The 21,938-nt window shown below is 39.1% G+C and overlaps 1 protein-coding gene across 1 annotated transcript in view; it reads left to right on the top strand.

Moving 5' to 3' along the window:
• LOC122561135 (proliferation marker protein Ki-67-like) overlaps nucleotides 1–21,938 on the top strand; it is a 41,685-nt gene that overhangs the window by 8,263 nt on the left and 11,484 nt on the right. The window contains exons 2-11 of the mRNA XM_043712605.1: nucleotides 808–919; nucleotides 1,012–1,093; nucleotides 1,186–1,301; nucleotides 3,008–3,092; nucleotides 8,032–8,113; nucleotides 9,560–11,572; nucleotides 12,139–12,389; nucleotides 17,728–18,364; nucleotides 20,022–20,140; nucleotides 20,370–20,544. Coding sequence (XP_043568540.1) covers nucleotides 828–919; nucleotides 1,012–1,093; nucleotides 1,186–1,301; nucleotides 3,008–3,092; nucleotides 8,032–8,113; nucleotides 9,560–11,572; nucleotides 12,139–12,389; nucleotides 17,728–18,364; nucleotides 20,022–20,140; nucleotides 20,370–20,544 — 3,652 coding nt within the window. The 5' untranslated portion in view covers nucleotides 808–827. The remainder of the gene's footprint in view (nucleotides 1–807; nucleotides 920–1,011; nucleotides 1,094–1,185; nucleotides 1,302–3,007; nucleotides 3,093–8,031; nucleotides 8,114–9,559; nucleotides 11,573–12,138; nucleotides 12,390–17,727; nucleotides 18,365–20,021; nucleotides 20,141–20,369; nucleotides 20,545–21,938) is intronic.

Here is a 21,938-nt window from a genome sequence, read left to right as displayed (position 1 = left end):
CTAACATAATTGATTGCTTGAAACCCAGTGTACTGCTCTTTACGTTAGAGTCTGACTTGAGACCAGAAACCTGGCTGTTTGTGCTGCATTCCCCTGAGAATTCATTACCCCTCCATTTTCCAAATCTTGTTTGAAATGGAGATAGCCACAGAAGACTCCTGCACTACCTATCTACCTCTTACCTTTTCCTGGCGTTAACCCATGTATGTGACTGTTTCTGTGGTTTTTCTCCCTTTCTATGACTGCTATCCATCACAGCCCCTTCTTGTAATTTCCTCATTGTCTCCTGTTGCTCCAACTGATTCATTCATTCTGATAGGGTTCGTAACCAATGGTATTTGTTGCAGTTGTAATCCTCAGTAACACGTAAACTCTTCCTAAACTCCTACATTTGATAAGAAGAGCAGATCACTCTGCTGAAGGCCATTTTTGCTTCTTCCAATCTACAGATCCAGAAAATAGTACCGTTTTATTCCTCTGCAAAAACACTGCTGCAGGTTAAGTTAATACTTAACCTTAAGAGATGTATCTCAAAAAACATACAATCAAGAACCCATTCTACTCGCTGTTATAGATTTACAGCAAAGCTGTTCTTAAAGCTATACTCTTATCTGTTTTTGTGCTGTGATGTTTCTCAAACAGGTTCCTCGAAGATCAGTTGTCAATTCCACTGTTTAAGTTTTCCTAGACGCGCTCTGATATCCAGCGATACAAGAATTGTTTAAATAGTTTGAGGAAAGTTGTTTAAAATAATGAGTATTAGAAATTCTCATGGTTAAAAGTTATACCATGTATTTCTGCTTTTAGGTAAGAAATTATCTTAGAAAATGCCACTCTATGGTAAAATCGTAGTCATCAAGCGTACTGGAGCAGATGGATATAATTTTCCTTTGACGTCATCTTCATGCTTGTTTGGAAGGTAAGTCTGCTGTTCTGCTTCAGTTTCCAAATATCACTGTCCTATAAATACAAGTGTTCTTTTTTTAATAATGTGTTTTGTTATCCCTGTAGGAAAACTGACTGTGATATCCGTATCCAGTTGCCACATGTTTCAAAAGAACATTGTAAGCTTGAAGTAAATGAAAATAATGAGGTAATTTTTAAAAATTACTATCGATTTCACTTTCGAAAATCATACACTGCAGCTGTTGCCTCCCTTTTGAAAACTTTGCCTTTTGTTTGCAGGTAATTTTAACTAATTTGAGTGAAGTTAATCGAACACATTTAAATGGCAATGTTGTGCTTCACTCTGAACGTCTAAAGCATCACGATGTGTTCACGGTTATTGATCGTTCTTTCAGGTAACATGATCCAAATTAACTCCCCTTTCAATTAAACTACTCTAATTTGCAGGTTTATATTACTAACATGAAGTTGACGCTCCTAAAGTATTAGATTTCTGTATTTCATTACTTTTAATGGATATGGATGTCATTTGCTAGGCCCTCATTTATTGTCCATTTCTAGATGTCCTTGAAGGTGGTGGTGAACTGCCTTGAGCAACTGCAGTCATTTAATTTGGGTAGCCCCACAATGGCAGAAAGAAGGGAGCTCCAGGGTTTTGTTGCAATGACCCTGATAAACAGTGATATATTTCCAAGTCAGGGTGGTGAGTTGTTTGGAAGGGAACTTGCAGGCGGTGTTCTCATGTAGTTGTTGCCTTGTTCTTCTAGATTGTAGTGGGTGTGGATTTGGAAGGTGCTGTATGAGGAATCTTGGTGATTTCTTCAGGGTATCTTGTAGATGATACACCTTGTGAATATTGCTATTGGTGGCAGTGCAGGGAATCAATATTTGTGGTGTTAATCAAGTAGGCTGATTTGTCCTGCATGGTGTCAAGTTTCTTGAATATTGTTCAGGCAAGTTGATAGTATTCCATCACACTCCTGCACGTTGTAGATGGTAATCAGGAATGAGCTACTTGCTGCAGGATTCCTACCCTCTGATCAACTGTTGTAGCCATAGTATTTATATGGCTTGTCCAGTTCGATTCATGGTCAATGGTAAACCCTGGTATGTTGACAGTGGGGTATTCAGTGATGGTAATGCCATTGAATATTATGAGATTATGGTTAGATTTTCTCTTGTTGGAAATGGTTGATGTGAGGTACGTGATGTTACTTGCAATTTGTCAGCTTTAACCTCAATATTGTCCAGCTCTTGTTGCATTTAGATGTGGGTTTTCTGCATTATAATTACAACCAATAATTAAATCTTTAAATGTTGACAGTTAATTCTTATGCTCTGAAGTAATCCTGCTCTAGTATAATAAGGGCACAGTGATAGGTTTAGTCATGTTAATCCCACTCTGATGCCAGTTACCAGCCAATTCTTCTATCGGTTCTAATTCTAAAATAAATGCTAGTAAGATTTTATAAAACACGAAGAACAGGGAATATTATTAGAAAATGAGATGTACCCCTCAAGTCTCATAAAAGAAAATAAGTGCCAATCTTAAACAGAAATACAAATACAAGATATGTAGCTGTTATTTGATCAGAGTAGTATGTTATCAGAGTAGTATGTAAAAATGCTTGCATTTTATAAAAATGTATAAAGTAGCTCACTCAGCAGTTGAAAGTATTACATTAAAATAGACAGTGTTCTGGAAGACTGGTCTGTGTAAATACTTCAAAACATGTGTTATTTTTGTCTGCTTTCTGATCTATTTGTGTCCACAGTTGTCTTTACTAGGTCTTACTAATTTTCTTTTTGTTTTATGAGAGGTTCGCTATTTTCAAGGTGCTTTGTAAAGTGCTCATTGATAATCAAAAAGTTGATTAACGTAATCTGTAAGTGGTTGGTTTTTTTGGCCTTTTATATCAACTGGCTGCTTTTAGTGTAAGATCAGAACTTGAACATTCAGACGAGTATTTGCTACTGCTAATGTAATCTTTTTGGTTATTCATTTGCTATTTCTATAAAAACATGCAGTGGGAGCAGTTTATCATTTGTAATGTGACAAAAGTCGTAACAATGAATCCCTTTTTATTCTTCCCTGATTTAGGTTTGAGTACCCTTTGGATTCAGTGCACAACACTAGCCCAAGAAAAAGACGGAGTTTGTCAAATCTGAGAAACGAAACTTTACAAGTATGTACCTACATTTTTATGTTGAAGTGAATATAGATTAAAGTGTACAAAATATCAGTTTCAGTCCTTCCAGAATCTTGCTAATACTGATTTTTCAGATTGCTGTCTTTCGTTCTTTTCAAGTGAACCATTTTGTTTGATCTGACCATTAATGATTTCAGGTGTCTTTAAGGTGGTTTGACTCTTCTTCTCCTCTTTGTTGAGAAGAAGAGACACTTGAGGTTGTGGTTGGTCCATGTTTACCCCAGTTTGTACTGGTGAATTTGAGGGGAAAATCTGCTGAGTAATATTAGGATCTGGTTCGGGACAGATTCCCATCCCTGTTCCATTCCTCCACTGGTCATGGCAAGGTTTGACTTTAGAAAGGGAGGAGACTTGCCAAATTTACTTCAGCAAAGGGAGGGAAGAAGACAAGGATTCAGACATAGCATCCAAGTCCAGGGGAAAAATATAAAAACAGAAGTGCCATTGTGAAAGTACTTTGGACAAGTAACAATTACAATCAGAGAAACTAATTGTTCATATAATGTCCAAATGTTGATTTGCGGTTGAAGTCTTTGCGAGCAAGCTGTTGACTTTAGGGTTTCCTCCTAGGTCAGATGTGCTAGCTGAATTCATTTTTATCTGGCATTAGCAGTGTTATATTCTGGATTCCCCTGTTTTAAGAAATTCTAATGCCAGTTCTTGAAGACATCACCTGAGTAGGTTTGTGTGTATAATAAGCTTATGGATACAAACAGGGTTAGAAATATTTTTCCTAGATCAAGAACTGGCCCTCTTTCTTTCCTCTAGAACCAATCTCATTGAAATTTGAATGGTATGCTCACTGGACTAACTTTACCACAAGTGACTCTTGCATAGCATTTCTTTGGAACTGTTGCAGGCTTCAATGGCTCCAGTTGAGCAGCTTTTTCTTTGCAAATACAATTGTTTTCGTTGCAGACTGTGCAAATTCATGGAGACTGTTCTTTCTACATAGGCCAAGGTATAAGTATATATTTAGTCAGTGATTATTTTAAAATATTTTGGTTAATACATTTTCACAACCATATTTATTTAATTGGAGTTAAGGGAGAAAAGCTCCTCCGTACTGGATTATTGAGATCTAAGACAAACATATCTTGGGATTGATATTGGGCTATAACAGATATAACTTTGAAATAGTTTGAGTTTATACATATAAGGATGGCTACTTGATTACTTGGTAAACTGACTAGTGATACAAATGTGAAGCTTCAAAAATGTTGTCTGTTGTCATTCAGCAGTTGTAAATCCTGTCTGCGGCATTGAACGCTAAAGACTATTGAAGTTCATACTTGCAGGCACAATCTCTGTGGCTTTTGGATTATGAAACTCATTATCCTCACCTATCAGTTCTGCGCTTAGGAAGGTCATAAAATCTGTACTGTTTTTAAATCATTCATCCGGTTTAGGACTTTTCATGTAATTTTGTCTAGATAAATTTCCATTGGTATCTTAGATAATGCACAGAATTTTTTTTGATCTTTTAACAAGTAGAATAAATCTGCATCTTCTGTCATTGGTAAGTGGTGATCATATTAGATCTCATGAGATCTTCTTTTAGTTTTAAACCGTGAAACAAATTCATTGAAAGATGAACAGGCAAATTAATAAGTAATATAACACTTCATAATAGGCTTTCAAAAGAAAAATCTTGGTTCTATTCTGAATGCTAAATTATTGTCACATTATATTGCATTGTAGCCACAGTACATTTTAATTTCTTGCCACTGTAGGAGCTGAACTGGTCTAATATGCACAATAACACAATGCTCATGGTACTGGACCAGCAAGCTTGAGGGCAAAAGATTAAATTCCACCATTTCAAGTTGTGAAATTGACTGAAGTTGGTAATTACAGTTAACAGCTGAAAATGTGTTGCCGGAAATGCGCAGCATGTCAGGCAGCATCCAAGAAACAGGACAATCGACGTTTCGGGCATAAACCCTTCTTCAGTTAACACCCAAAAAACAATCACTGAGAATTTCTGAAATGGTGTTAGAAGTCAATTGATTTGCTAATCGTTAAATAATGTAACTGGCTGCCCTGCCTAGAACAAGAACAAAGATAGCTGGACTCAGTCACTAATGATGGAACAAATGAAATCAGATGATATTGGTAACATAAATAGTAAGGAAGTTATCAGTAAGCTGCAGGAGGATATTATCAAACTGGTCAGATATGTTAAAGTCAGTTTTGAGACAGCCCTGGGAATCCCATGTGGACTCAGCCTATGAGTCTCTCTTTTGGTTCATCCCGGAATTCGTACTCTTTGGTCGTCTGGAATTTTAAAAAATTCTTACAGACCGTTTAGTTTAATTTTAGTCATCCCCTTTATTTACCAGTAGCATCACTGTTACAACATAATACTGATACCTAGAAGCTAAGTTCTATAACATAGGAGAGTAGGGTACCAGCTCTTCAAGTGTCCTAGCAGACTACTCCGATGTACTGATACAAAGTGGCTTCCTTTATATAAAAGTTTACAAAAACATTGCATGGTCTTAATTAGACAGATAACAGCAAAAGACAATAATTTGTAAGGAAGAAAAGTTAATTGACAGGTCTGTGTACGCTTGACTAATCACTCCTACAGGCCCTAAGCCATTCATCAGGTGGGAAAAACATACCCAGCCAAGCTAGGTGCCTGCTAGTGAGATAAATTCCTATCATAGAGGTACCAGTCTGAGCTAATTGGGGAGTTCATAAGCTAACCTTGCACAGCTCATGTGTCAGATACAATTGTTTTACAAAATGGGTCCTTAGCAAGGAGGGCAAACCTTTAACTATAAAATGGCTTCCCGATGCAGTGTGCCAGAATCTCTTCAATGTTACGCCTAGAATAATTTCTAAGCTAGGAGCAGACTCTTGCTTTTTAAGCACTGAATCATTCTCTACCTGAGGCTGAGGTGTTCCCGTAAGGTTACTTTTAAACTGATTCATTAGTCTTTGAATTAAACATGCTTTTTTTATAGGGTTGTGATTCAAATTTAAATAAGACATAAGATCTGGTTAGTTAGAATTGACAATGGGGCAATCTGTAAGGTCTGTAGGGTGGTCTGCAAGAATAGCAGGTAAGTTAAAGCTTCATCAGTATTACCTTTACAGAGTTTGTATTTAATAACCGGTAATGGCTACTCAATATCATCATAAAGTCTCAAAAATGCAATTAAGTTCAATCCATAACAGGTAAGCACTAAGAGTTCATTTTCTACTGGCTTCAGTAGCCTCAGCACTAAAATGGTCTCTCTCTCTAGTGTCCTTTTCATCTGTCAGGTCAGGGTATTGTAACAGCAAAGATGTTTTCTGTGTCTGCCCAGCTTGCAAGGGTAATAATAATCCATTATAATTGGCTTTATAGTACCGAGTTTCGTTTCAGGGTCAGAATCAAACTGTTTCATTAATTTCACAAGGCTACGGCTGTGAATGTTATCACTTGGTGTCCTGTTTACACAGATTTCACTGATGCTAAGGCAAATGTTCTTAATTGCCTTAGAGCATCCTGTTATCACTCGGTGAGCACAGATCTTTTTATCATTTGCATACCTTGGGTCCCTCTTTTTCTGAGCCTCCCGGCCTGTCCTATCTGTTTTCTAATGTGCAGCAAATATGTTCTACAACTCAGCATTACATTTTAGTTTGAATGTTTAAAGACAAGTTTTAAGGCCATAGACTTTCTCAGGTAGGCAAAGCAGTGAAAAATGGAATTCAAACGGACATAGTATGAGGTAATGTATTTGGGAATGGCTAACACACTGTCATGACTCAATGGGACAGTGTGCTGGAAATTGAGCCCTACTATTTCCAGTTAACAAAGGTTAAAGATTTTAAATTAAATACATAGGTTATCCGATGTACCTGATTTTCCAGCTTAGGTGGATAGAAGGTTCAGAACAAGCTTCTCCATGCAATAGGAATTAATAATGTTAATACTCGTGTATAGGTTGATCTCATATATAAGTCAACCCCTTATTTTGGCCAAATTTTTTTATTTTCCATATCTCATGTATAAGCCTACCCTAGTTCTTCACAGTTACAGATCAACATTTATGAGTCAATGTGCCTGCCTGTTGTGCTCCGCTCCGACTTTCCAATCTGCTTGCCGTACTACTCCGTTCTGGGTCTTCCAGTCTGCCAGCCTCTGCTCTGCTCCAGGTTTTCAGAATTGCTGTAATGGTACAACAATATGGGGTGACCGATGTATCCACTGAGTCGGTTTGAGTTGCCCATGCTTTACCGTGGCCCAAACATATTACAAGTAGGCAACCCTTTTTCTGAATTCCAAAGGTTTTCCCGTGAAGTTTTTTTCTCATGAGCAAGGTTGGTTGGCATGCAGACAGTTAACCCAACTTCACTCCCACTCGATGTATGTCACTCAGATGCGGCATGGGGATGCATAGCCCAGCCTGGGCAGGCCTCCATTCTGTCTCAGAGCCCATAGCGAGTCTGCTGTTCAGTAAGATTTTTAAAAATTTCACCGTCAAACTGACACTTATTTTGAAATTCGAAAACTTCCAACTTCCAAAAACCAGCTGGTCCCGAGCGTTTCGGATAAAGGATTGTGTACCTATACAAGGAACATTCCAGAACCAGGGGGCTTCCGGGAAGATAAATTTCCACTTTTATCTACATTGTAGATAAATGTTCATCCCCTTGAAAACAATTTTTCGTGTATAAGTCGACCACTTAATTTCAGATTTTAAAAACACATCAAGATTTGACCTATACACTAGTATATACAGTATTTATTATATGTCATTAGATTCGATCTCTAGGAACATTTTGAATATCAACTGAATTTCGGTCTGCCTATTTCCACATGCTAGTACCTCAAAAACTTTCCTCATTGACAATGCCTCTCCATTCTTCTTAAACTCAATATTTTTTCCTTAATGCAATTAATGTTTCAATTAAACAGGTTCTTCATGTTCAACAGGGAGTGGATGATTGTTCACAATCTTCTGGTAATGATCATCGGTCTACAAGTGGACGCAAATCTGGTTGGTAGTTCTTGTATGTGTGTCTGTTTAACAATATGCTTTGATTGCACACCCAGATGTCTGATTTACGTGCAAACGTTTTTTAAGGATGTGGACGTCGCTAGCAAATGCATAATTGCTGCAGTACATGTGGTGCAGCTACTCCCACAACACAATTATTTAAGAAGTTCAGGTTTTTATCCACCATATTAAAAGAATACCAGTTAAACATCGAGTGGTTTAAGATTTGGAGGGAATGATGTTCCATATTTCCTTGAAGCTTCTCAGTCAGTATTTTTCTAACTTTGTCACAATTTAATTTTTTTTAATTGCCTTGAACATGGAATGAGATATGGATTTGGGTAATGGAGTTGCAATACTCCTGTGAATGTCCTGCATCTCATTTTTGGAGCCCCTAATCTACATGCCAGAATGTACTATAGAATGCCTCTGTGATATTGATCTTGATTTGTCTGCTCATTTTATTTTAATTGAATCACCAGTATGAAGTCTTGACCAACATCAGACCAGGTTTGATCCTGCCAGCTGAAAGGAATTCTCACTATGATGTGAAAACCCACTGTTTATTGAATAATTTGTATCCGGTTGTGTACTGTAGAGCAACAGTCTGTGTGCCATATTTGGATGCTGCACCATTCCTTCCGTTATCTTTTCCCTTCTAAACTTTGCAGTAAATTAAACTTGTATACACTATCATAAGTAAGGGATTGTTCCTTGCCGGAGTGGAGAGTGTGGTGCTGGAAAAGCGCTTATGCCTGAAACGTTGATTCTCCTGCTCCTCGGATGCTGCCTGACCTGCTGTGCTTTTCCAGCACCACACTCTCCACTCTGATCTCCAGCATCTGCAATCCTCACTTTCTCCATTGTTCCATGTCACTTCTGCTTTTAAGAAAGTGCACCACCTCTAGGCTTTAGTCCTTTAGAAGTATACAAAGTCTCAACTAATTTAAATCTAATTTCCAGAAAATATAAAGTAATAGCATAGAAGACTGTTGGGTCACTGCATCTATACTGGTGTTAGCTGTGTACTATACTTCCAGTCCTTTTCTTTCCCTGTTTTGTTAAATCCTGTATCAAATATAAATTGAAGTGTTGCAGTTATTTTTTATGTCCCTTGTATTAAATATATTCATATGAAGTGAACCTTTACTTCCCCATTCTCTCCCAAAGAGAGTCATTCCTCTCTACCCACCAACAATGGAAACAGCTTGTTTTTCCACCATCTCCATTCCATACTTGTGTTAATCCTGAAAAAGTTCTACTGGAATTTGTTGTTGTGAAAAATGACCCGATTCTGCTTAGCTTCTTTTAGACTGTTGTCCTTCCCAATATCTGATCTATTTGCAAATGGGAAGCCTTGCCGACTAGTAGCCCATACTTTATTTCTCAAGTGAACTTCTAAGCTGGGAGACATGATCAGAGTTTTGTTTTTTTTTGCTGATGTAGATGAAATCCTTGAAGCACCAACTAAATCCACAAAGGCAACACCAAATGAAAATGGTGATTCAGCTCCAAAAGCTGCACGGAAGAGAAGCTCCTCAAAGATTCTTAACAATGAGCAACCTGCTGATGAGGAACATACATCTCCTTTTTCCAAACTTTATGAAATGTTCAAGCACGAAGTCACAAAGCCAATTCCGGTTAAACCAAACAAAGAAAACAGTGATATATCTGATAAAGAAAGCAGCACTGACTTGACAGAAGAAGGTAGTGTTGTGGAAAAGAAATCTGATGCCATGGTTTCTCAGTTTGGCAAGAATTCCCAAACATCGCCAAGCACAATTCGAGTGTCTGGGAGGAGAAGCAAAGTTAAGCTAGAAAAAGGAAAGATGAAAAAAGACAACACATGTGAAAAAGTTAACAATTTGGAGTTTTTGTTAGTTGAGGGTGACGTATCTGCCAAACCAACTGACTTTAACTGTGCCAAACAAAATAATATTTCTGAAAAACTAAACAAGTTTACAGATAATCCCTCTTTTGGGGCAAATGCTACATCATTTACATCTTTTGAAGTAGGTGTTAAAGGGAAGGATCAAAATCACCTGCCTCCTAAATGTGCACCAAACGTAAAACAAAAGAGTCAGAATTTTACAACTCGTAAGTCATTAACAGTAGATGAAGCTAAAAAGAAAATTCCGGAGAATCTTGACTTTTCAATGGAAAAAGGAATAGGTGTGAAAACTGTTGAAATGGAGCACATACCTGCTCATGGAGACAAGGAAAGGGCTGAAACCCCCAAGAAACGTGGCAGATCATCACTGCGTAACAACAAAACTGTACAACCTCCAGAGATTCAGCCAGATCAAGTTGAATCCACAAATGTCACTGAGCTTTCAGTTGCACAAGTGGTAGATATGAAACAACCATCTGCTCATGGAGACAAGAAAAGGTCTGAAACCCCCAAGAAACGTGGCAGATCATCATTGCATAACAATAAAATTATACAACCTCCAGAGATTCAGCCAGAGCAAGTTGAATCCACAAATGTCACTGAGCCTTCAGTTGCACAAGTGGTAGATATGAAACAACCATCTGCTCATGGAGACAAGGAAAAGGCTGAAACCCCCAAGAAACGTGGTACATCATCATTGCATAACCAAAATATACAACGTACAGAGATTGAAACAGATCAAGTTGATTCCACAAATGTCTCTAAGCCTACAGTTTCACAGGCAGTATATATGAAACAACCATCTGCTCATGGAGACAAGGAAAAGGCTGAAACCCCCAAGAAACGTGGTAGATCATCAATGCATAACAATAAAACTATACAACCTCCAGAGATTCAGCCAGATCAAGTTGAATCCACAAATGTCACTGAGCCTTCAGTTGCACAAGTGGTAGGTATGAAACAACCATCTGCTCATGGAGACAAGGAAAAGGTTGAAACCCCCAAGAAACGTGGTAGATCATCAATGCATAACAATAAAACTATACAACCTCCAGAGATTCTGCCAGATCAAGTTGAATCCACAAATGTCTCTGAGCCTTCAGTTGCAAAGTCAAAAGATATTTCAATAGATCTGAAAGGGGTACCTGCTCATGGAGACAAGGAAAAGGCTGAAACCCCCAAGAAACATGGCAGATCATCATTGCGTGTCAAAACTATACAACCTTCAGAGAGTCAAGCCGATCAAGTTGAATCCATAAATGTCTGTAAGCTTTCAGTTGCAAAACCACCTGCTTCAACTAAACTGAAAAGAGACACCACTCCCTCTTCACTCCGTGTGCGCAACAATAGAAGGGAAAGTAATTGCCCAACTGAAGCAGAATACTTGGAGAAGACTTGTACGTCTAATAGTCCACACAGGTTCTTAACTAGTGAACAAACTGAGAAGGTGGTAAGGAGGGATCATAAAAGTCCTATGAATACCACCACTGAACAACTGGGCCAGTTTTCAGCTGCAGATGTTGGATTCAATCTGAATTGTAGTAGCAAAGAATCCTCTTCATTTCCAGGTAAAATCAACTCTCTAAACTATCAATTAAAAGTGGGGGTGAATGGTTTTCACAGAAAAATTTTTCAATAATCTGATGCATGCAATTTACTCTCTTTCATCTCTGAAGCAGCCTTGTGAGCTTTTCTGTTTTAAAGATGCAGTGTGAATAAGCAATGAAAAGTGGGAATTATGTTTTAATAAATATTTTCAGAATCTCAAGTTACTTTAGTGTGCAGTAAAGTAGTGAAGTTAAGAATCGATGTTAAACATGAGTCACCTTGCTGATTCAGTTAATCTTTTTTTAATTTCTATTTTTGCTCTTGCTGATAAACTATTTGAACACTTAAAAATTTTTAAAAGTTAAAATATTGCTGTGAATTTGTATCCTACTGCTCTAAAGTTAATGTAGTTTGGGTAGTGGTGGCTATTTTAGAACTTCATAGGCTCTTTACAACTTTGCTCACACTGCTTAATAGTGGTGGCTTTTGAATTAACCTAGAAATTTGAAGGTGAATTTTGTCTTGCGCTTTAATTTCGTTTTGTTCCTTTTAACCAAATTGTTCCTTTTTAATTATTTCTCATCAGGTGCTATCCTTCATTCATCTAAAAAGCGTAGAAGTGCAAATGAAGAAAATGTTTATGCACCAATTTTTAAACGAAAGAGAGTTTCTTTTGGTGCAAACCTGAGTCCGGAGTTGTTTGACAAACGCATGCCACCAAGCTCTCCCCTCCGAAAAGGAGGCACTCCAACCAGAGTGAGCACACCATTTCGAAGTACTCCACGTACAGTATTGAAATGTGCGACCAGTGTAGGAATACACAGTTGTACGATTCAGGTAACTTAAGGTGCACTTAAGTTGTTCTACTTCAGTAAATTTCCAAGCAATGTTGCAATATAGAAATACAGTGTCCTTGTTTCACCACAGCACATTAATTGTAATAGCTAATGGAGAACCATGTTTTATTGTGAAAGCTTGGTGACAGTACCACCTTGTGGCACAAATCAGATGTAACAACCGTTATTACTAGAGAATTTTGAAAGGGAGTTAAACTTGTAAAAATTTAAACAGAAAATAAAATTGCTAAAACAAATTAATTAAAGGTTAATTAAAGAGATTTTGAAGGTAAGGTATGAACTTAGAAAACTGGTATGTCCATGGAATTAAACACCCCTTCTCATTATTAGTTCAAGTAAAAGTTATATAGGTGACGATGCTGCTCTCTTATGGAGTAAAAAATTCAGTTGAAAGACTGACTTCTCAATCCTTTTGAAGCCAATGAATGTCTCCATGTGAAAAAATTTCTTGCATGAGGAAATTGCATGAGGTTACATGGCCAGCAGTGGTATTTTGTCATTGTGAGATGCCATATGGAAATTGTTGTAGTCGTTGGAAAAGTCTGTGGACCAGAGTGGTGGGATTCAATAGTTGACAGCTATTTGGGCTTGTGTGAACCTACTAGGTAATGTGTTGCAAATATTAGCATATCAAGTCAAGAAACTGATTTTTTTTTCTCTCCAGCTGCATTTACATTTGTCTCTAAAGTCAGAGACTTGCAGTGTTATTATTGTCAACGGCTTATTAACATATGGAAAATAAAGGCTGTATACGATAAACTGTTTTTAAATATATTAAAATGACTAACTCTTCAAACTAACATTAATTTTTGCAAGGTTTGTGAAGGTTTGTAACTAACATTAATTTGGTGCTTTCTTAAATTTTTTAAAAAAATTTACTTAAACAAGTACTCCCCAAGTTTATCAGACTTTCTACAGAAGCAGCATTTTAAAGTCCGAGAAATTGGTTGACTTCACAACAGAAATTAGTTTTGAAATCCTTAGAATTCTGGTATCCGTGTGTTACGTTTTCACCTTTTGGAGCCAATATTTTAATATTTATAATTTTGATCAGAAGGCATTTTAAATTGTTTTCCTGTTAAACTAGAAATAATGGGTAGAGTCATAGAGATGTCCAGCACGGAAACAAACCTGTCGGTCCAACTTGTCCATGTCGATCAGATATTCCAACCCAATCTAGTCCCGCCTGCCAGCGCCTGGCCCATATCCTTCCAAACCCTTCCTATTCATATACCCATCCAGATGCCTTTTAAATGTTACAATTGTATTGGCCTCCACCACTTCCTCTGGGACCTCATTCCATAAATGTACCACCTTCTGTGTGAAAAGGTTGCCCCATACGTCTCTTCTATATCTTTCCCCTCTCACCCTAGACCTATGCCCCACCCCAGGGAAAAGACTTTGTCTATTTATCCTATCCACATCCCGCATGATTTTATAAACCTTGATAAGGTCACCCCTCAGCCTCTGACGCTCCAGGGAAAACAGCCCTAGTCTATTCAATCTCTCCCAATAGTTCAAATTCTCCAACCCTGGCAACATTCTTGTAAATCTTTTCTGAACCCGTTCAAGTTTCACAACATCTTTTCGATAGGAAGGAAGACAGAATTACACACAATATTCCAATAGTGGCCTAATCAAGGTCCTGTACAGCCGCAACATGGCCTCCCAACTCCTGTGCTCAGTACTCTGACCAATAAAGGAAAGCATACCAAACGCCGCCTTCACTATTCTATCAACCAGCAACTCCACTTTCAAGGAGCTATTAATCTGCACTCCAAGATCTCTTTGTTCAGCAACACTCGCTAAGACCTTACCATTAAGTGTATAAGTTAGATAGGGTGGACAGGGAGAGCCTTTTTCCAAGTATGGGGATGGCAAACATGAGGGGACACAACTTTAAAGTGAGGGGACATTGGTATAAAACATATAAAAGTAGTGGAACTAGCACAGATCCTTGTGCACTCCACTGGTCACAGCCTCCAGTCTGAAAAATAGCCCTCCACCACCACCCTCTTTCTTCTACCTTTGAGCCAGTTCTATATCCAAATGGCTAGTTCTCCCTGCATTTCATGATATCTAACCTTGCTAACCAGTCTCCCATGGGGAACCTTGTCGAAGGCCTTACTGAAGTCCACATACATCACATCTACCACCCTGCCCTCATCAATCCTCTGTTACTACTTCAAAAAAACTCAATCAAGTTTGTGAGACATGATTTCCCACGCACAAAGCCATGTTGACTATCCCTAATTAGACTTTGCCTTTCCACATACATGTGCATCCTGTCCCTCAGGATTCCCTCTAACAAATTGCCCATCACCGATGTCAGGCTCGCCGATCTATAGTTCCCTGGCTTGTCCTTGCCACCCTTTCTTAAATAGTGATACCACATTAGCCAACCTCCAGTCTTCCGGCACCTCACCTGTGACTATTGATGATACAAATCTCTCAGTAAGAGGCCCAACAATCACTTCCTTAGCTTCCCACAGAGCTCTAGGGTACATCTGATCAGGTCCTGGGAATTTATCCAGCACTTCCTCCTCTGTAATATGGACATTTTTCAAGATGTCACCACCTATTACCCTGTATTCTATATCTTCCATGTCCTTTTCTATAGTAAATACTGATGCAAAATACTCGTTTCTGCGAGTATCTCCTGCGGCTCCACACAAAGGTCACCTTGCTGATCTTTGAGTCGTCCTATTCTCTCCCTAGTTACCGTTAATGTATTTGAAAAAACCATTTTGATTCTCCTTAACCATTTTTGCCAAAGCTATCTCATGTCCCCTTTTTTGCCCTCCTGATTTTCCCCCTTAATTACACTCCTCTTGCCTTTGTACTCTTCTAAGGATTCACTCGATCTCTCTGGTCTGTACCTGACATATGCTTCCTTCTTTTTCTTAAACAAACCCTCAATTTCTTTAGTCATTCACCATTCCCTATACCTACCAGCCTTTCCTTTCACCATAACAGGAATATACTTTCTCTGGACTCTTGTCATCTCAATTCTGAAGGCTTCCCATTTTCCAGCCGTTCCCTTACCTGCGAACACCTGCTCCCAATCAGCTTTTGAAAGTTCTTGCCTAATACCATAAAATTGGCCTTTCTCCAATTTAGAACTTCAACTTTTAGATCTTGTCTATCCTTTTCCATCATTATTTTAAAACTAATACAATTATGGTCACTGGCCCCAGAGTGCTCCCCCGCTGACACCTCAGTCACCTGCCCTGCCTTATTTCCCAAGAGTAGGTCAAGTTTTGCACCTCTAGTAGGTAAATCCACATACTGAATCATAAAATTTTCTTGTACACACTTAACAAATTCCTCTCTATCTAAACCATTAACACTATGGCAGTCCCAGTCTATCTTTGGAAAGTTAAAACCCCCAACCATAACCACCCTATTATTCTTACAGATAACTGACATCTCCTTCCAAATTTGTTTCTCAATTTCCCTCTGACTATTAGGGGGTCTATAATAGAATCCCAACAAGGTGATCATCCCTTTCTTATTTCTCAGTTCTGCCCAAATAACTTGCCTGGATGTATTTCCAGGAATATCCTCAATACAGCTGTAATGCTATTCCTTATCACAGACGCCATTCCACCTCCTCTCTTGCCTCCCTTTCTGTCCCTCCTGTAGTATTTGTATCCTGGAACATTAAGCTGCCAGTTCTGTCCATCCCTGAGCCATGTTTCTGTAATTACTATGATATCCCAGTCCCATGTTCCTAACCATGCCCTGAGTTCATCTGCCTTCCCTTGTCGGCCCCTTGCACTGAAATAAATGCAGTTTAATTTATCAGTCCTACCTTGTTCTCTGCTTTGTCCCTGACTGTTTGACTCTCTTCTTTCCTCAACTGTACCAGTCTCAGATTGATCTCTTTCCTCACTATCTCCCTGGTTCCGACCCCTCCCACCTTACTAGTTTAAATCCTCCCAAGCAGCTTGAGCAAATCTCCCTCCTGTATATTAGTCCCCTTCCAATTTAGGTGCAATCCATCCTTCTTGTACAGGTCACTTCTACCAAAAATGTGAATCCTTCTCCCATATACCAGCTCCTCAGCCATGCATTCATCTGCTCTGTCCTCCTATTCCTGCCCTCACTAGCTCGTAGCATCAGGAGTAATCCAGATATTACTACTCTCGAAGGCCTTTTTTTAAAAAATTCTGCCTAACTCTGTTATCTCCCTTCAGAATCCCAGCCCTTTCCCTTCCTATGTCGTTGGTTCCAATGTGTACAATGACCTCCTATTGACCCCTCTCCCCCTTGAGAACATTCTGCACACTCTCTGAGACATCTTTGATCGTGGCACCAAGGAAGCAACACACCATTCTGATTTCTTGCTGCTGGCCATAGAAACATCTGTCTGTACCTTGGGACTAGATTATGTCCCCTAACACAATCGATCTTTTGGAAGCCAACATACCCCCTTAATGCATTAGAGCCAGTCTCAATACCAGAAACTTGGCTGTTCGTGCTACGTTCTCCTGAGATTCCATCTCTCCCTACATTTTCCAAAATAGCATACTTGTTTGAAGTGGGGATAGCCTCAAAAGACTCCTGCACTAAGTGCCTACCTCTCTTACCCTTCCTGGAGTTAAGCCATCTATGTCACTGTATCTGCAGCTTTTTTCCCTTCCTATAACTGCCATCCATCACATCCCCTTGCTCTTGTAAATTCCACATTGCCCCTCACTGTTGCTCCGACCGATTCATTCATTCTGATAGGGTTCACAGCCAATGTATATAGTGCAGATATAATCCTCAGTAATAACATGTAAACTCTCCCTAAACTCCCACATCCGACAAGAAGAGCATGTCACTCTACTAAAGACCATTTTTGCTTCTTTCAATCTACAGACCCAGAAAACAACACTGTCCTATTCCTCTACAAAACACTGCTCCAGGTTAAATTAATACTTAAGGCTTATATTTGAAGTTTATTCAAGATACTTATCTCTATAAAACATATAATCAAGAAAGAACCCACTCTACTCACTACTGCAGACTTACTGTCTCTCTCTCTCCTGCATTGACCTGACCATGTGCTTCCTTTGTCTGTTCCTCTCCCTTTTAAAAGTGCTGTTGTTTTGACTTATTTTTTCTCCAAAATTCCAAAACAATGCAACAGCATATAAAACAGTAATTGCTACTCTTGGAATTCGAGGAAATCACCTCCAACACCTATTATACCTCAAAGGAGCAGTTGTTACAACCAGAAATGTTTCTGTCCTCCATCTTGGAGTACCCAGAATCCTTAGTTATTTTATGAACAGGTTTTTGTCTGAAATAACAATTTTTTGTTCCCCCAGGAATTCAATGAGCAAACTGAAAATGATCAAATAAGTCCCAGACGTTCTCGCACCCCATCAGAAGATTCTTCCAGGCAAACCAAGAAATCACCTGCCAAAATTTCCTCACCAGTCAAAGAGTCTTCGTTAACAACTGCTAAAAAGTCACCAGTAAAGGGGTCACCCTTAGTCAAGACACCAATGTCAAGCAAGATAGCTCCTTTGTCAACAACACCACCCTCTTTGTCTTCCAGCAAGAAGTCATCTGTTGCAAGACCTCCTTCACAAAGCAAGTCTCCCTCATCCATTACCAAGAAGTCATCTGATGTTAAAGCATTGCCAACTTCGTCACCCAGACAATCGGTAGCCAATAAATTGCCAAGTTCAATTGATGAAAGATCATTTGATTGTTCTCCACGTACATGTGGACGTTTCTCAATCTCACATGTTGCCACCCCCTCGTTAAACCGGTCAAAGTCTCCTCGCTTTACACCAACTTCCCCTGATGTAGACCTGTTCGGAAAATCTGAGGAGAAAACCGATTTAATGGCAAGCTCTGGGAAAAGTTCTTCCAGAAAGAGCACCAGACGAAGTGGTTTGTTACTTGCAGCATTACGTACCAGAAGACAGTCAGGAGCTTCTGCTGCCAATTTATTTGGTAAGGCTTATCCTAATTTTACTTTTTTTTTGGTTGGAATTGGCTAGATTTGTATGCTCAGATTAGAATTCCTACAGTGTGGAAACAGGCCCTTTGGCCCAACAAGTCCACACCGACCTTCCAAAGAGTAACCCACCCAGACCCATTTCCCTCTGACGAATGCACCTAACCTATGGGCAATTTAGCATGACCAATTCACCTGACCACATCTTTGGACTGTGGGAGGAAACTGGAGCACCGAGGAAACCCACGCAGACACAAGGAGAATGTGCAAACTCCACACAGACAGTCACCCAAGGCTGGAATTGAACCTGGGACCCCGGTGCTGTGAGGCAGCAGTGCTAACCACTGAACCACCGTGCTCTTTGTGACAGAGCCTCAAAAATTAACTCTTCTCATTTTTTTTCTGTGTTCCAAAGCAGAGTAATTTCAGACTCTAAATATTAACTTTCTTCCTCTCTTCTCTGCTACCAGACTTGCTGAGATGCCTCTGCACTTATTTTCATCTTTCTTTAAAAGATGGTTGGTCATAGATCAGTTGAGCTTCACACTGTTAAAATTCTTCAACTTTCAGTAACATTGGCAGAAATCATTTTATCTTTCTCGCTTGATGAATGTTGTGAATGATGCAATGGAGAAACAAACCTATAGTTTGACAGAAGTAAAAATTCACATCCTATTTCATTGCATTGATTGGATGTGATGGAGCACAATTAAGCAAAGTTGTCATACGGAATTTCCTAACATATAGTATGTTTGTGAAAATTATGGAATAACCTGATTGGAAACTATATAAAATGTGTAGTACAAAGTGCTACAAATATTGCCTATCCACACTTTGTGTATGGAGAGTATATTGAGCTCATGACAATATTAGGAATTTTCTGATCAACCTGTTCAGAAAGCAACTACACACACTGGAGCAGGTCTTGTTGCTTTGGGGAAGGATGCTACTACTGCACCACAAGAACACTTTAATACTGGGAAAATTCTCTTGAAGGGTTATAACATAGAGTACACTAGCCCAACACAGCTCTCTTTTTACTTACAGTAGTCCACCCAGCCGTACACCATATTTTCAGTTGCTGATTAAATGGGGACACATCCCAACTGGTGAGGAGGCACATTAAGGTTACAGTTTTGATTGGTGACTGTTTTTTGTTTGCGATAACTTATGGCAACAAACGTTGTGTGCTAATGCATCTAACTCTTGAAAATTATTTGAGTGATGCACAAAAGGCACCAAATTTGTAAATTTGGACAGATTAATCTTGCAGTGGCAACCTTGTGTCTATAGGTCATCTGAACAGGCTTTGGATAGTTTCATAAAATAAAGCAGCATTTGTAGAAAAAGATTCTTAGCTGTCCCTATCTGGTTTGGAAAGGAAAGCACATGTGACTGTTTACCTTGTATAGTTTGCTCTTGCTAGACCCAGAGACGAGCAAGGTGTAGAATAACCACCTAGATCTCATCCCGTTTCTTTAAAGGCAAAGCTCTCAAATTATCTGGGCAACTAGTTGGATATAATATCTTGTTTGAACGTGACAATTGAGCTTGTAATAAAGATTTAAACATGCTTGAGCTGGGTGGTGAAACGAGTAGAAGTTTTAAGTTTTCCTGATCATTTAAAATTAAATATTTGCAATTTAATTTTAGTGAAAAAATCATGGGCACAGATAGTGAAGGAAGGAGTGGCAAAACCTCAGTTGCAGTGTGCAAGAAAGAAATCTGCTGTGGTGCAAAAACGGACCAAGAATACTGTCTCTTTGAAAGCGGTAAAGATTATTTCCCATTACCATGTTAAATAATCATTAAACCTGACCTTTTCATGAATGACTGAATTTAATGGTGCCGAATCAATTTGTAAAGTTCCTTGTTATTTCATACTAACTGCTAAAATGTGGTTTGAATTATAAATGAGCTCATCTAAGCTAGACATATAAACTTCTGATTCTTTTGTTTACTGTTTTTAATCCATTCATATGTAAAATTTTGTTTCAACAGACTCCTGTTCATTCAGTGAAAGGCCACTTTAGTACTGGTCATGCTGCATCCCCAGCAACCATAGTCATTGGAAAGTCACAGCCTACTACTATTAAGCCAACTGGACAGGTTCCGCGGGTCATAAGAATTGTTTCACTGAGACATAAAGACTATGAAATGGATGAGAGTTTGTCAGGTAAGATTACTTGACATTATACTCAGAATTTCTTTTTGTTTTCGGGCATTGCTTTGAAAGTTTTGCTCTGTTGATCAATCTAAAATTGATCTGGAAGTGAAATCATTAAAGTCTCATTTCATTCAATGTGATGGGTTGAATTTTTCACTTCATACCGTAATTTTCCCTATCACTTGTGACCTGGGTGTCACTGGTTGGGCCAGTCTTTATTGCCAGTCTCTAGTGTCCTTAAGAAGGTGATGAGCTACCTTCTCGAACCACTGCCATCCTTTTGCTGCGGTAGACTCTTAATGTTGTTAGGGTGGGAATTCCAGGATTTTAACAACAGTGAAAAAGCAGTGAAGTATTTCCTAGGCCAGATGGTGAGTGGCTTGGCGAGGTGATGATGGTGTTCGCATGTATCTGCTGCCGCCCTTTTTCTAGGAGGAAATGACCATGTGTTCGGAAGGTGCAATCTAAGGCATGTTAGTGAATTTCTGTGGTGCAAACTGCTGCTACTCAGTGTCAGTGGAGGGAGTGACGGTGGTGCCAGTCAAGTGGGCAGCTTTTGTCCTGGATGGTTTCAGGTGTCGTTTTTTGGAGCTGCACTTATCTAGGCAAGTGGGACTATTCCAACATACTGCTGATTTGTCGTGGGGAGGTGGTTAGAATCTCTCTTATTGGAGATGGTCATTGCCTAGGACTTGTTACTCTCAACTTCTCAGCCCAAGCTGGACATTGTCTAGGTCTTGTTGCATTTGAACATCCTTCAGTATCTCAAGGATCACAGATGATGCTAAGCATTGTCAAATATCCTGACTTCTTACCTTGTAATGGAGGGAAAGTTATTGATGAAATGACGTCAGTTTGTGACTGGTGAAGGTCATTGATGATGCATCTGAAGATGGTTGGGCAAGGGCACTACCCTAAAGAATTTTTGCAGACTTGTCCTGGAGCTAAGGTGACTGACCTCCAACAACGAAAACACTTGCTGCTTCTGTGCTAAGTATCACTCCAGTCAGTAGAAAGTTTTTCTCTTGATTCCCAATGTCTCCAGTCTTTTGTCACACTCTGTCAAATGTGGCCTTGATGTCTAGGCCAGTCACTCTCACCTTTCCTCAGGAATTCATTTTTCTTTGTTCTTGTTTGAACTAAGCCTGTAAGGAAGTCAGGAGCTGAGTGGCCATAATAAAACTCAAACGAGGTGTCAGTAAGCAAATTATTGCTGAATGGGCATTGCTTGATAACACTGATTATACTTTCCTCCCATCGCTTTTACTGATCAAGAACTGACTGGGGTGGTAAGTGGTCAGATTGGGTTTGTCTGGTGCATTTCTAATTCACTAGAAAATAGCTTAATTCAGCCCCTCCACAATTGCTGCAATTGACATCTTGTCTTTCACACGAAACTCCCC

Source organism: Chiloscyllium plagiosum, chromosome 22 (genome assembly GCF_004010195.1).
Source record: "Chiloscyllium plagiosum isolate BGI_BamShark_2017 chromosome 22, ASM401019v2, whole genome shotgun sequence".
Lineage (NCBI taxonomy): Eukaryota > Metazoa > Chordata > Chondrichthyes > Orectolobiformes > Hemiscylliidae > Chiloscyllium > Chiloscyllium plagiosum.
Note: the sequence above shows the minus strand (reverse complement) of the source record. Positions and strands in the feature narration are given on the sequence as shown.